This window comes from Cottoperca gobio, chromosome 20, assembly GCF_900634415.1.
Source record: "Cottoperca gobio chromosome 20, fCotGob3.1, whole genome shotgun sequence".
Lineage (NCBI taxonomy): Eukaryota > Metazoa > Chordata > Actinopteri > Perciformes > Bovichtidae > Cottoperca > Cottoperca gobio.
Window position 1 is genome coordinate 15,263,693 of NC_041374.1, and position 12,873 is coordinate 15,276,565.

The window sequence follows — 12,873 nt, forward strand, 5'->3', positions numbered from 1 at the left end:
TTGTATACATTCACACCAGCACAGTTTAAATACGTAATAATGTGGATGGTATTTAGACTATCTGAATGAATGTGTTTGTGAAGGCTTCCAGACGAATGGAATCCGAGCAGCCACGATCCGACCGTCCCAATTGTGTCAGAGGAGGCGTGCCTGTCGCAGATGAGAAAAGCATGGCATGTCAAATTGCCAATAGCTCATTCCTGCGACTGCCATTCATGGAAAACTAACTCCGCCACAAACCCAATCGATCGCAAGACTTTCCTGTCTCTTCGCAATTATCAACTCTTATTAAGTTAAGAAAAGTCCACCAACATCACTCATGCAGTTGGAGCTTTTACAGTAATAATGTTGGACATGTCATCTACATTTGTATGTGCAGCAACTTATATTGCTTTGAAGTTGCACTAGTACTATTTGTGGGTCTATAATGAGAAGTCCAGCCGATCCACTGGTATCCAGTGGCTGGGGCGGATGGGTGGATGGGCCCAGTAGTGGTGTATCTGTATTGATTGGTGCTAGGCGGTGCCAGGCAGGACGCCGTTGGCATTGCCAACTGGATGGCACGGGCCAGTTTCCATTCAGTTGTACCCAATGACACCCAGTCATGATGGGAAAACCGATCCTGTGTGTGCAACAACAGAGCAATGAGAAAGGGAAAGAGGAGAAGAAGGAGAGTGATAGAGCCTGACATCCATCCTGTCACATTCCTGGCAGTAGAGGTTTTATGGCTGCTAATGATGCCTAACAACCTGGGATGGAAGAAGTGAGCGAGAAAGGGATGGATAGAGTGTTAATTTTGCTCCGGTGATGACAATTTTGCACAAATGCAGAACAGGAACGTGGAGAGATGCAGCTAAAAATGTATACTCCTGAACAACAGCTGTTTATATAGACACTGCGGAGAATGGCAACTCCTCACTTTGAGGACAGTGAAATGCATTACAATTAAATTGTAACCTCTTAACAGCAATAATGCCTTTACATCACCACACCACATAAAATGTGTTAGAAAAACAATATAGCAAATTGCAAAACCAGAGGAAATAAAATGACTTGGAAAGTTGAAGAAAGAAAGACTTGGAGAAAGAGAAAGACAGTGTGCTAGTAGGAGGACAACTTCGGATGAACTGAGTGGGAGAAGTGAATGAACGGCACTCTGACAGGGAGGAGTGACATTGATCGAGTCGTCACGTGATGTATAAAACGAACGAGGGGGGAACAGCGGGGGGAACAGCGGGGCAAGCAAGTCTGCTATTTACATCTGCGTCACTGGACTTCCAGAACATCCAAATGAGGGGAACAGAGCCGGCCACAGCAGGCTTGTCAGCCTCAAATGTTCTCACATCATACCGATGGTCACCCCGAGCAGCTGTGGTGTACCCTTTTCTGTGGGCGTTCAAACTCATTTTGCTACCTAACGCATTTTGTGTACGAGAGGATTGGGATTTTCCAGAATGCTTTGGAATGATGCTGCAGCTCCTCCAAGAACTTGTTGATGGAAATGTCTTCACATGTCCATTAACAAGTTCTTTAGCCAGTAACTCATACAATTACGATTACAAATAGTCCAAATATGGCATAACACCACATTACTAATAAGAAAATGACACTTAAATCTAGAAAATGTGGTGATTTAAGGCTTCATTAACAACAATGAAACACTATTACAGTTGGGTGAACTAAGTGGACATATTTGTAGCTCATGTTTTAGGCCTCTCTCGATCCTCCAAGATGCTTTATCTTTTTATTTTTGGCTGGGGGACATGAGTTGTGGAACACCAGTGCATTCTAGCTTCCTCCAACATTTTGAGTTTTCCTATTAGTCAGTCTGCACTCAAGCCCTTTATCACCGGAGGCAAACTTCACCAGTATATCAGCAACACCACCACATACTCCGCACTGACGCAACCCCCTTAGCTCTCAAATTTAGCTCCCCACCAATACGGTTCAGAAATGTTATCCAAAATAACACATTCTTTCAATAAAAAAGGACGTGGCTGAGCTGATGTTTCTGTATGCGCGCACATGTTTATGCCGCTTTCCAAACCCAATTATTTAATTGTCCCGACACCTGAGCTAATAAATCCACCGGTTTGTGAGAGCAGCGGGAGAGCAGGGAGTACAACAGAAAAAAGGGGGAAGAAGAAGAAGAGGGAGTTTGTTCTGGAAGATAGAGTTTTTACAGTTTCACTGAAATGTGGCATGAAGTCAGGCTCTGAGAAATTATCTCAATTAATCAGAGCTACTGAATACTATCCACTCAACTAATCACAATTAACTTAATGAATGAGTCACAAGGAAAGGGGCCTGCGCGATAACTACGGCCCAGTCCCCACAATAACCAGAACTGTAGAAAGAGACCAAGGCAGACAGCGAAAAAGTGAACGAGAAAATGAAAAGAGAGCAAAGTAAGAAGAGATGGATGTTGTTATGATGTCAAGTTTGAGAATTTCAGGCTGATTATATGAAATTGCGAGTTAAAGGGCACATCCAAATCAATTTGGTGCGGCAGTGAACGAGGACTCTGTGCAATTAAAGGGTTTTTTATTGGTTAGTGGAATGGCTGTGACTTCACTGTGAGCATCTGACCCACTGACTGTTTCCTTAATGTACGATTTAACTGTTCATTAGGGTCAGTTTCCCTTTAAAGATGTACATGATGACAATTGTTAAGGGGCCAAGACGTAAATGCACAACCTTAAAATGTACTGCCTAATTAGAGGGTCACAAAAATAGTAACTTCACCTCTACAAATGACAAGGTAACATGAGGACTATTAGGGCCAATTCACACGGAGTGCAGACTTTTGACGTGTCAGCACATTTATGGGTTTGTGTGTGGCATTACAGAGTAAGGAGCTGCTTTGCTGGAGTGCTGAATCATATTTGTATTCAGCGGCAGGAGGAGGTAAACGATTGTGGAGAAACCACTATGATATGGACATTAGGAGAAAAAGAGAGCTATATGAAGCTAAATGTCAGCAGCAAAGAAAACAAGAACAGAGATACATCAAAGCTGTGGAATTCAAAGTTTGAATTCAAGTTCAAATGTTTCAGGATAATGTGAAGAAAACTGAGAAATTACGGAGCATACATTTGGTGTGAAAAGGCCTTTAGCTACATAGTAATATATAGTAGGAACTCATCTTTTTCCTGCATGTTTACATTACTAAAGCTCTTTTCCCATAGGAACCTTTTGACAAATGAAAGTTGTATTCTCTCGGGACACATTAATTCTTCAGTGATCACAAGAGAAGAGTCATAGGTTCTGACCAAAGGTGTGTGGATGAATTAGAATGATTGAAGTCTTTTTCTGATGTTCCAAGCACTTGCCCAAAGAGAGGCCAGGAAAGGGTCTCTCTCCCAGGTTCTAATCTTCTCAGCTGCCCTTCTTTTGGTGCCCCAAGTACAAATTCAACACATCACACATGACATTCGTGAGATTGCTTCCAACCACAATAGCTGCCCTTTAGTATTCTTTCATGCATACACAGACAAACTGTGCCCTGCAGAAGAATCCTTCTGTTGTCAACACCACATTCAGACCCAAATTATAGCCACAGGCGATTATGGGCAGCAGTTGTACCCTGTGGGTCCTATGGGCAGTGAGAGGGCAGCTAAGACTTGCAAGAAAGAAATAACTCCACAGCAATGGGTTGGAACCTGCTTTCCATTACTCAAACGTGTAAGATGTCATCTTTTTAGTTTGATTTGGTTCTCACTTCTGTGTAATTATTGTAGTTGCAATAGCAAATGTAAAAACATTGCCGTTTCATTTATGTCAAATGCAGGTTGGGAGTTATCATGGCTTGATTCCCTGCTATAAATCAAATTGTGTAGGCTGTTGTGCATCAAAGCCTGTAGGGAGTGAACCTAATTAAATATAGCCTACTGGTAGAAAACTAACCAGGCATTGCAACAATACTGTGGTGATACTGACGATATATTGCATTTAGAGAGCCACATTAAATGAAACCTCTTTTAAATTGGAGGAGTATTTATAAAACTGGCCTAGTGTTGACCCCTAAATGAACCCTGGAGGCACAGCACCTTCTCTATTTAGGTGCTTTGAAACACACAATAACCAGCGTGCACCCTTAACCTATAAATTAAAACTCAGCCCCTATATTACTACAAAAATAGTCTACATAATTAACACCTTCAATATTGTACAATAACACACAATATCACACATCGTAAATGTGTGTTACAGATGTTCTTCGGAGCCAAATCACTGAGACAGAAAAGAATCAAGTTGTGTAATGGAATAACACCAGCTAGATGATTAAGCTGACCGGGGCGGGTGTAAATCACATTATGGTTTCAGGGAATGTGATCCAACATCAGACTCGGGAGAGGCCGGAGCAGGAAGCACCCGCGACAATGTGTGTTCGAGAGGGAGAGCGAGAATTCCTCCAAGCCACATTAGCAGCTCCACAAAACATGCAACAACCCAAAAATGGCTTAGGTGTGTTCTCCTTTCCCCAGGGTGTGGTAAGAGAAGTGCGCCGGCCTGGAGCCAAGATGGTGGTCAGGGCGAAAACCACAAAGTGAAAATAGAGGCGGCCGGGTCCAGGACACGTCCGGCAGAGATCAAAGCTGGGCGGGGCCTCAACACACAACAAAGTGCTTCGATGACAGATGGAGGTTGAGGACTTGAGTAGTGGGGCGTATAGGTATGTGCTAGGACACTGAGGTCATTCAAGAGAATCACAACAATGGCAAAACAAAAATGATCATGCAACAAAGCTAAAAAAAAAATTAAAATAAAAAGATTCAACCAAACCCAGTGGCTATTAGGTTTGGTGGGGTTACAAAAGCCCATTCCCAAATGTGCCGCATTGGGGAATGCATGGAATGGCAGCCGTCAGACGATGCACATAGACAGGCCAATATGTCGCTACCATAGAGTTGGGGCCCGAGGCAGAGAGAGAGACGGGTGGTTGTTATCGTCTAGGACGATGTCAGAAGAGCATGGACGTGAGAAGCATGTTACAATGAGAGAGCAATACTGACCAGGATAGAAAAAGGAAGCCGTTCGCAGACACTGAGCCTAGACTGGCTGAAAATACTCATGGCCAAGAGCAGGGTAATTGTGGTCGGTTTTGGTGTGCTTACAACTTCAAGGTTGTGGGTTGGATTCCCACAGGCAAGTACCTCAAAAGCATGTATGGTATTGGCTTGACTTGCAGCGTGGATTTATGTCAGAGACATCATTTGTTTTAAGTATTTTTATACCTTGATTGGTGTCAACATGCAAAAAAGGGTCTTTAGCATCCACTGGCTCAATCCGGATGTTGCGGCCTATGGTTGTCCCAAAACCATCTTTCAAACTTCTGGGAGCTGCTGAAAACCACCATGTACAAATCAAACACTTAATTTCTCAAGATGACTGACAAAGTTACTTACGAGAGGTTCCTTGTTTTTGACCAGTCTAATGATTTTCACAGAATCCTCATCGTCGTCAATGTCATCAGGCAGCGGAGGTAGTTCGGGGTCGTAATTCTTCTGGGCGATAGTGTCATGAACCGACAGGAGGCTCTAGAGGAAGGAGAGGGAAAAGGGGATGGATGGGAGGAAAGAAACAAGAGGCAAGGGTTATCATTCAAACCATAAAGGCCTTTGCTTTACCTCGCTCTAATTAGCCAAATAAAATGAAACAAAACATGCTATTAGAAGTTCCATCTATCCTTTCTTTATTTTAGCAGGACAGAGAAAATGCAGCGACTGCAGGGAGGATGATTATGAATTGAGGTGTCTGCCTCAAGTGCTGGGTGATGGATTTGAACGCAGTCAGAGCCAGAACGTGTAGCTCCATGCGTTAATTGCCATTAGGACCATGCTCTCCCGCTATACATCTCTCTGATTAACAACCAACTCCCACCCGGGACCACTGCTCACCAGGGGCCGCGTGTAAAAGGGTGTGTTGGAGGGGGGTAACCTTGGAAAATGCTTTGAAAAACCAATGCTTTCCAACACTCGAGAAGCGTTGTTTGGCGGCAAGCTCAAAGTAATGAAGTTCTCAGTCGCCTCAGATATTTCACACGTTCACAAGCAGACATAAAAAAGAGAGGGGACGCAGACAAGAATGATGCCATTGAGACGTTCATTTTTCAAACTATTTAACGACTCCATGTCCGGACCAAGATGCAGCTGGACGCGTGCTGCTTTTTCCGTGGTTGAGGAGAGGGGAGAGAAAAGTGAGAAAAACATCTTCCACCCCATATGCCAGACAAAAGAAAAGAGAGAGAGAGAGAGAGAGAGAGAGAGAGAGGAGAGAGAGAGAGAGGAGAGAGAGAGAGAGAGAGAGAGAGAGAGAGAGAGAGAGAGAGAGAGAGAGAATATGGTGAGAAGAGGAGCCGTGTGTTTTATGACATGGGAGCATGCTGCAGTACAGCGTTCAAGATGTTGCTAACTGGGAGCAGATGAGAGGAGGAGACACAACTGGAGCTCTGTAACTAAGAATCCACTGGGAGACAAGCTGACCAACACACATACAAATACACACACATAGTTTGTCTTGTACACTTGTGAGGACTTGCATCCATTTATTCCCGTAGTGCTAACCTTAAAGGAGGATTCCGATTTATTACAACCTGGTTCTTACTTTTGTACTTAAAATCTGCCTACTAATGGGGCACCCCTGTGATCTAGGGTTGAAGGGTGCCAACCGGCCTGGAGCTTTGTTTCAAGTTATTCCATCTCTCTCTCTGTTAATTTCCTGTCATCTCTGTCCAATGTGTAATAAAAGGCATAAATTGCCCCACAAAATTAAAACAATTACATTCTATAAAGTGAATTGCTAAGATCTAAGAACAAGGCAACATCACTAAAAGGAATTGGGGCAAGGAACGTTAGCGGTCAAACAATCATGCAAGTTTTAAACAAAGCCCTGGGTTAGAAAAACTTATTTAGATAGGTAAACGAAGTGGAATGATGAAAAAAAAACTGTCTGTTGTAAACATCTGCTGGGTTGTTAACAACCTGTCTGACTGTTTGTGTTTTTCCTGTTTGACTTTGTTGTAGCAGAAATTGCTGTGTTCCCAAATTTGAGCAGTTAACTTGGTCAACACGATGTTATCACAACCAACAGAAGCCATGGACATAGCAACAAAAGTAATATCCAAATTGTAATAAACTGGAATTTAATTTTAACCTACCTGACTTATGTCTAATTTCAACTTTTATCTAACATAAACTAGCCAACAGACGAGACAAAATAACAAATAATTGGAATCCATTTCCCAGAAGAACACACATTTGATTCCATATTTTACTCTTCCTCTCTGTATTTCTCTTGTTGTCTTGGTCTTCCTATCCAAAATTCTCTCAAATGTCATTAATCTCTCTCTTCTTGTTTTCTCTTCTTCAGTTTCATCTTTCATGTATTTTTTCCCAAAATGTTCCCGGCATCAGTTTGTTCGTTTCTCAGAAAAAGGCCAAACAATGTGTTCCTGGCTTTCATCGGCACCGTACATAAACACACGCTTTGTGTTGTATTGTATGTCTGGGGATGCTGTCATTATAGTATTGAAATATTCTCTTGGAACGTAGGAAACCAAAACTGTTTGCAGATGAGGACAATAAAAGCAAACTGAATGGGATCCCAAACCTGCGCTCAATATATAACATATGTATTGTGTTCATAGCACAATTTCAAGGTATGGATGGAGAGTCTGGAGTTGCGGTTTCAACAATGTAGTGATAAGATCATTAAGGCTTTATTCAAAGGCTCAGCACTACATTTCAACATACATGACTTCATAACAGAGCTTTAGCCAGTGAATGGAAGTAGCACTCCATTCAGAGCTGAATAAAAATATCACAGGGCAAATATTTACAGAAGAATACTCCTGACTTTGTGGCCACCATCTCTTTTTCTGTTTTCTTAACCTTTTTTTTCTCTGTTTTTTCTCCCACAGGGGGTATGAGAAATACAAATTTAATTTGCCCTTGTATCGAGTTTTACGAAAATATCATTGAGTGAAAGCCAGCCCGTGCCGTGACAGCAAACCAGGAGAAAAGGGAAGAGTTTGAGGTTGGATACATGTGGTGTTGTGGCACTCTTTATGGTGTTTGACTGTCAGTCACAGCACAGGCGTCAATCAGTGCCTCAGCAGGGACACCCATGTGGGCCTGGTGTCCGAGAAGCAGAAAAAAAGTGTTTTGCTGACGCTGTCTAGCGTTAGTCCCTAGAATGAGTTTAGAGTCTGAAAAAATGACACAAAATTCAAACTCAAACTCAACTTATCCATGAATCAGGTAAAAAATATAATTCAAATATGAAAAATTTGCTGGATCCATCTTGTGTAATATGACGATTTGCGAGTTTTATATCATAGCAAACTAAAAAACTTTGGATTATGGACTGTTTGTTGAACATGTCACCTTGGGCTTCGGGAAATTACAATGTGTATCGTTCCCTACATTCTGACATGTTATAGACTTGATGATAAACACACAAACAATACGTTTTAGATTTGAAACTTTGTTGTTATTCAAGTAATTTGCAGTAATGCATAAATAGTACAAAACAGAGTGAAAGTCACAAAGTTAAAAGAACCCTACACTTTTCCTCCTCAGGCTCACCTCAACCTTTCCTCCACTAACCTGCCAGTCGTTGTTTCCTCTGAACTCTATCCATCATCAGGCCTAATATCCCGACCTGTGAGTGTCCTCTCATCGATGGCACTTCCTTAAATCTGGCATTGCTCCCCACTGGCAAATTCTCCCCCATGGCCGTGCCTAACAACCCGTAACAGAGTCAAAGCTAATTCCTTGTAAAAACTCTCTAGGAAGTAGCAATAACAGCTGTATGCTAATAGATAGCACATGGTACATGCCCTAGCTGGTGACCGTTGACATACGAGTACAGCTACACAGGTACAAATGTTTTACACACAGAGGCCTCTGTATGGAAGCTTTCTTCCAGGGTTGATACGAGTCAGTTGGTCTTGTTATGCCTCAGTGTCGGTGGATTAGCCGCGTAATCAAATCTAGAGTTATATCCTTGTATAGGCCCTGCAGCCGAGGAGAAAGGAGAGCGAGCGACGGAAAGGAAGATGAAGGGGAGCGAAGCCACCCCTGTTTTCCAGGCATCCCGTCCTTTCTCGGTTCACGTGTTTGTGTTCATTAGGCATAATAGGGATACTAGAAAAACAGATCACTGAGCTTAAATAAATAAATCTGGTGGTACATTCCTGGCATTGGCCTCTCATTAAAGCCCCCCTGGCCCTGTCACCAGCCCACTCGTTTTTCAACTGGCGGTGGTGGATCAGTGCAGGGTAACTGCTTTGCCCAGGCGGGAAGGACCCTGCTGTGTGCGTTCTGCCTCGGAGACACTGCTGTAGGCCAGCTGGGATCTGACACTCACGCCCACCCTCCCTAAGCCTTGAACCTCAGCACGTACCGCCCCGAGTCAAACACATTCTGCAAGCATGTACACACACCTAAATCCATACACGCCGGCGGAAACAGCCGGCCATCATAATTGGCACTTTCATCACTGTCAATATTAGTCTTGCTGAGGGGGGCTAATATGGGTGAAAGTTGTTTTTTCATGTGCAAATCGTAAAAGAGAAAGGTTTGAGGCAAGGAAGAGAAAGGAAGAGAAATAGAGAGAGGAGTTTTAAAGAGTTTGATTTATATCCCCACCCTAGGAATGGATCATTTCAGCCATAATTAAGAGTGATACAGTTACTATCGTACAGAGACGCCATTCAAAGCCAGCAGCCATCTGCTTGTGTTTTACACCCCCAAGCCCTGTGATTTACACTGAGGTTGGCTGGTATCAAGTGCCCTGGAGGACAGATGGAGACAGAAAAGAGAGCAAAGTTTTGAATACTTCATTGTTGAAGCCCACATGCTGCCTACGGTTTGAAAACACAATGTCAGGAGAACGTCAGGAGAACATCAAGAGCCTCAGTATGTTACAGTCAAAGCCCTCACTCTAAAACAAGGTGCGGGAACTAGCAGGAGCGTTCAAGGACCAGGCGTTCAAAACTTGAAACAACACGCAAGAGTGGAGCCAGGTCATAAAGTTGAGAGGTAGAGAAACTGTGTGAACACGTGCAGATGTCAATCGCTCAACTTGACAACTCCGTGTGTGAAGCTTTCAATCTAATCTTTGATGGACAGATTCCCATACTGTTCATGTATTTTTATTTGAGGCATCTCAGGCATGATATATTTGAAATAAATCTTTGTTCTAGTCTTAGTTATCTAGTCTTAGATAATGTGCCAGTGCATAATGGGTCGCCTCCCATGGCCTCAGTTACTTCTGTACTCCTGACAGTGCTGTCGGCCGGCAGTGAAAAAAGCAGTAGCCGAATATTTTCCATTGTTTGATGTGGAATTGTTTGGCTGACCTCGTTCTGCACTGGAGCGCAGGTCGGATGAGCAGCGTGTGGATGACAGCGGTGAATAGAGAAAGCAAATAGACAAAGCAAGTAAATATTGGTAAGACTCTTCCTGAGAAGAATAGGCTGAAGTCAGAGAGAGGATATTGTACCAGTGCAGAGGTGGCACGCTTGCACCGCAAATGTCATATTTATTTGATTGTAAGATTAATAGTCCTAATATTTCTTTTATGTATTCTTACGTATTCAGTTCTCGTTAATGGATTAGATTTCCCACCAGTGACCCAAGAATTAATTTTGGTAATTTGGGGAAATCTACATCTAATTATTAGGGCTATTAGTATTATTATTATTATTATTTTTCAAATACTGCACAGCTTTTGTTTTGCACATCTATTCATTGTGTTTACACAGTTGTCAATTAAAGATTTGGCTCCAGTTATAAATATTAATATTACACTGTGTAGATTCCAGTTGTGGATGCGTACAAATGTTTCCTACTTGTGTGATCCAAACTTTTCCAAAAAACTCCAGAGCGTTGTAAAGCCCAGAAGTCATAACCCATTTATTGAAAAAAGATATGTTCAGAAAATTCACAACATGTTTTTATTCAACAAGCTATTCTGCTCCAAGCTATATATTTGTTGGCATTTAGCCTTTCAAAAACAACATTTTTACGCGATTTGCACTCCTGACAAAAGGGAGGCACGCACCTGTATTATAAATTACATTTATATAACCACACAATTATAGTAAATTACTCGTTGTTACAACAGAAAAAGAACGTCATCACTTTTATATCAACGATTGTAAAAATATGTTTAAGAAATCGGCAGTTTGGATTCAAAGTTGATTTGATAAAATAAGGCTACCTCATTTATTCCAACAAATCACTTTATTGAAATTGAGGATTTCAAAAATATATGTTCAGGGTCATAAAATATGAAGCATTCAAAGCTTCATTGGAAATAGGGAACCTCAATAGAAGCTTCATTGTTAAAAACAAAATGGCATCGTCCCACTACTTACAGTAATATCATCAAATAAAAACTTTGATTGTCTTCCTGGATTAAAGTTTCAAGGATTTTGCATTAGTCTGTGTGTCTGCATGTGTGTACACCTGGCCCAGTCTTCCTTCTCCTGCCTTTACCTCTCCTCACCTCATCAGTTGAAGTTGCCGAGCTTCCTGATCGATGACTTTCACGAGCTCAGCGTTTTGACGGATTCACCCTTGCCCCGCCAAATACCTTGTCTGTAAGCGCAATTAAAATAATAAACGCTGGGATTCTCCGACACAGGCATGCTTCATGGCGAGCGCTGTGATCATTTGCCGGTGCATTTCACTTTGGGGTTGACAGAGACAAAGGAGGTCACAATGTCCCTACGTAGCGAAGTAGGAGAGCAAGGCTGTAATAGATTGCGAACGTTTGTCTTCGGGATTGTGGCTGTGTGAGTGTGTGTGTGTGTATCCATAATCATGTGGGATTGTTTCTTTTGACTGCTGTTTAAGTGTGATTAACTCAATTCTCATGCCTTTCTGTTTTTTTTCTACATGTATGCAACTGTATTGTTTTCATTTAAGAAATTAATCATGACATCACTGCACATAGACATTCAATAAACCACATGTTGATCTGACTTGTAAGCCTGATCCTTTTGGGAACCCCCGTCTTTTCACAACCCTTGACACTGAGAAGTTTTGAATATGTGTACGAACTACGCTGTTAATGTGTGTGTGTGTGTGTGTGTGTGTGTGTGTGTGTGTGTGTGTGTGTGTGTGTGTGTGTGTGTGTGTGTGTGTGTGTGTGTGTGTGTGTGTGTGTGTGTGTATTGCGTCGGGAGAGGACTTCAAACTGAGCTGTTGTTTCTGGCAGAGCCCAAACAAGCATGACGACAGTGCGTTGAAAAAGGAACGCGTCCAGCTCTCCTTCTAAACCCGCCATCGTGAAAGCAGCTCTGTCTGGCTGAGACACCTGCCGGGCCTGATGGATGGCCAGTTATGCATTTCAAAATAAGAGTGTGTAAATTCATTTTGTAGCTGTCTGTGTCTGGCTAATGAGGCCAGCGGACGCTGCCAAGAAGGCAAGAAAACTGCACGGCCTGGATCTAGACGGCATATTATTTTGTATACGCCATGATAATCACATCACTTTAATGCCAGCCCTGAACAAACAGTGATACACATTGTTTGTGTGATGACATCAGCGAGAATACAAGCCAAAACTCCAGTGCAAGATAGCCAGGACTGTGGAGGATATGTGCTTGTAGTTTAACATTTGCAGAGTATTAAAAGAATAAAGACGCTAATGAAGGACAGGAGCCAGACTCACCTTTACGTGGGGTTTGGCCAGCAGTTTGAGAAGCTCTTTAATTTCTCCATTGGCAGATTTCCCTTCCAGTTCCTCGGACAACTAAAGAGGAGACACAAGAGAATGTTCACACAAATGCATTTAAAAATCAGGGATGGCTATTACATTCTAAATTCCATTGTCTTCTGTGGAGGTTCACACAACGAT

General features: G+C 42.4%; 1 protein-coding gene across 2 annotated transcripts in view; it reads right to left on the bottom strand.

Moving 5' to 3' along the window:
* mpp7a (MAGUK p55 scaffold protein 7a) overlaps positions 1-12,873 on the bottom strand; it is a 127,442-nt gene that overhangs the window by 53,034 nt on the left and 61,535 nt on the right. For both annotated transcript variants that reach the window (XM_029457766.1, XM_029457765.1), the window contains exons 5-6: positions 12,688-12,768; positions 5,409-5,540 (exon numbers count right to left, since the gene is read on the bottom strand). In XM_029457766.1, coding sequence (XP_029313626.1) covers positions 5,409-5,540; positions 12,688-12,768 — 213 coding nt within the window. The remainder of the gene's footprint in view (positions 1-5,408; positions 5,541-12,687; positions 12,769-12,873) is intronic.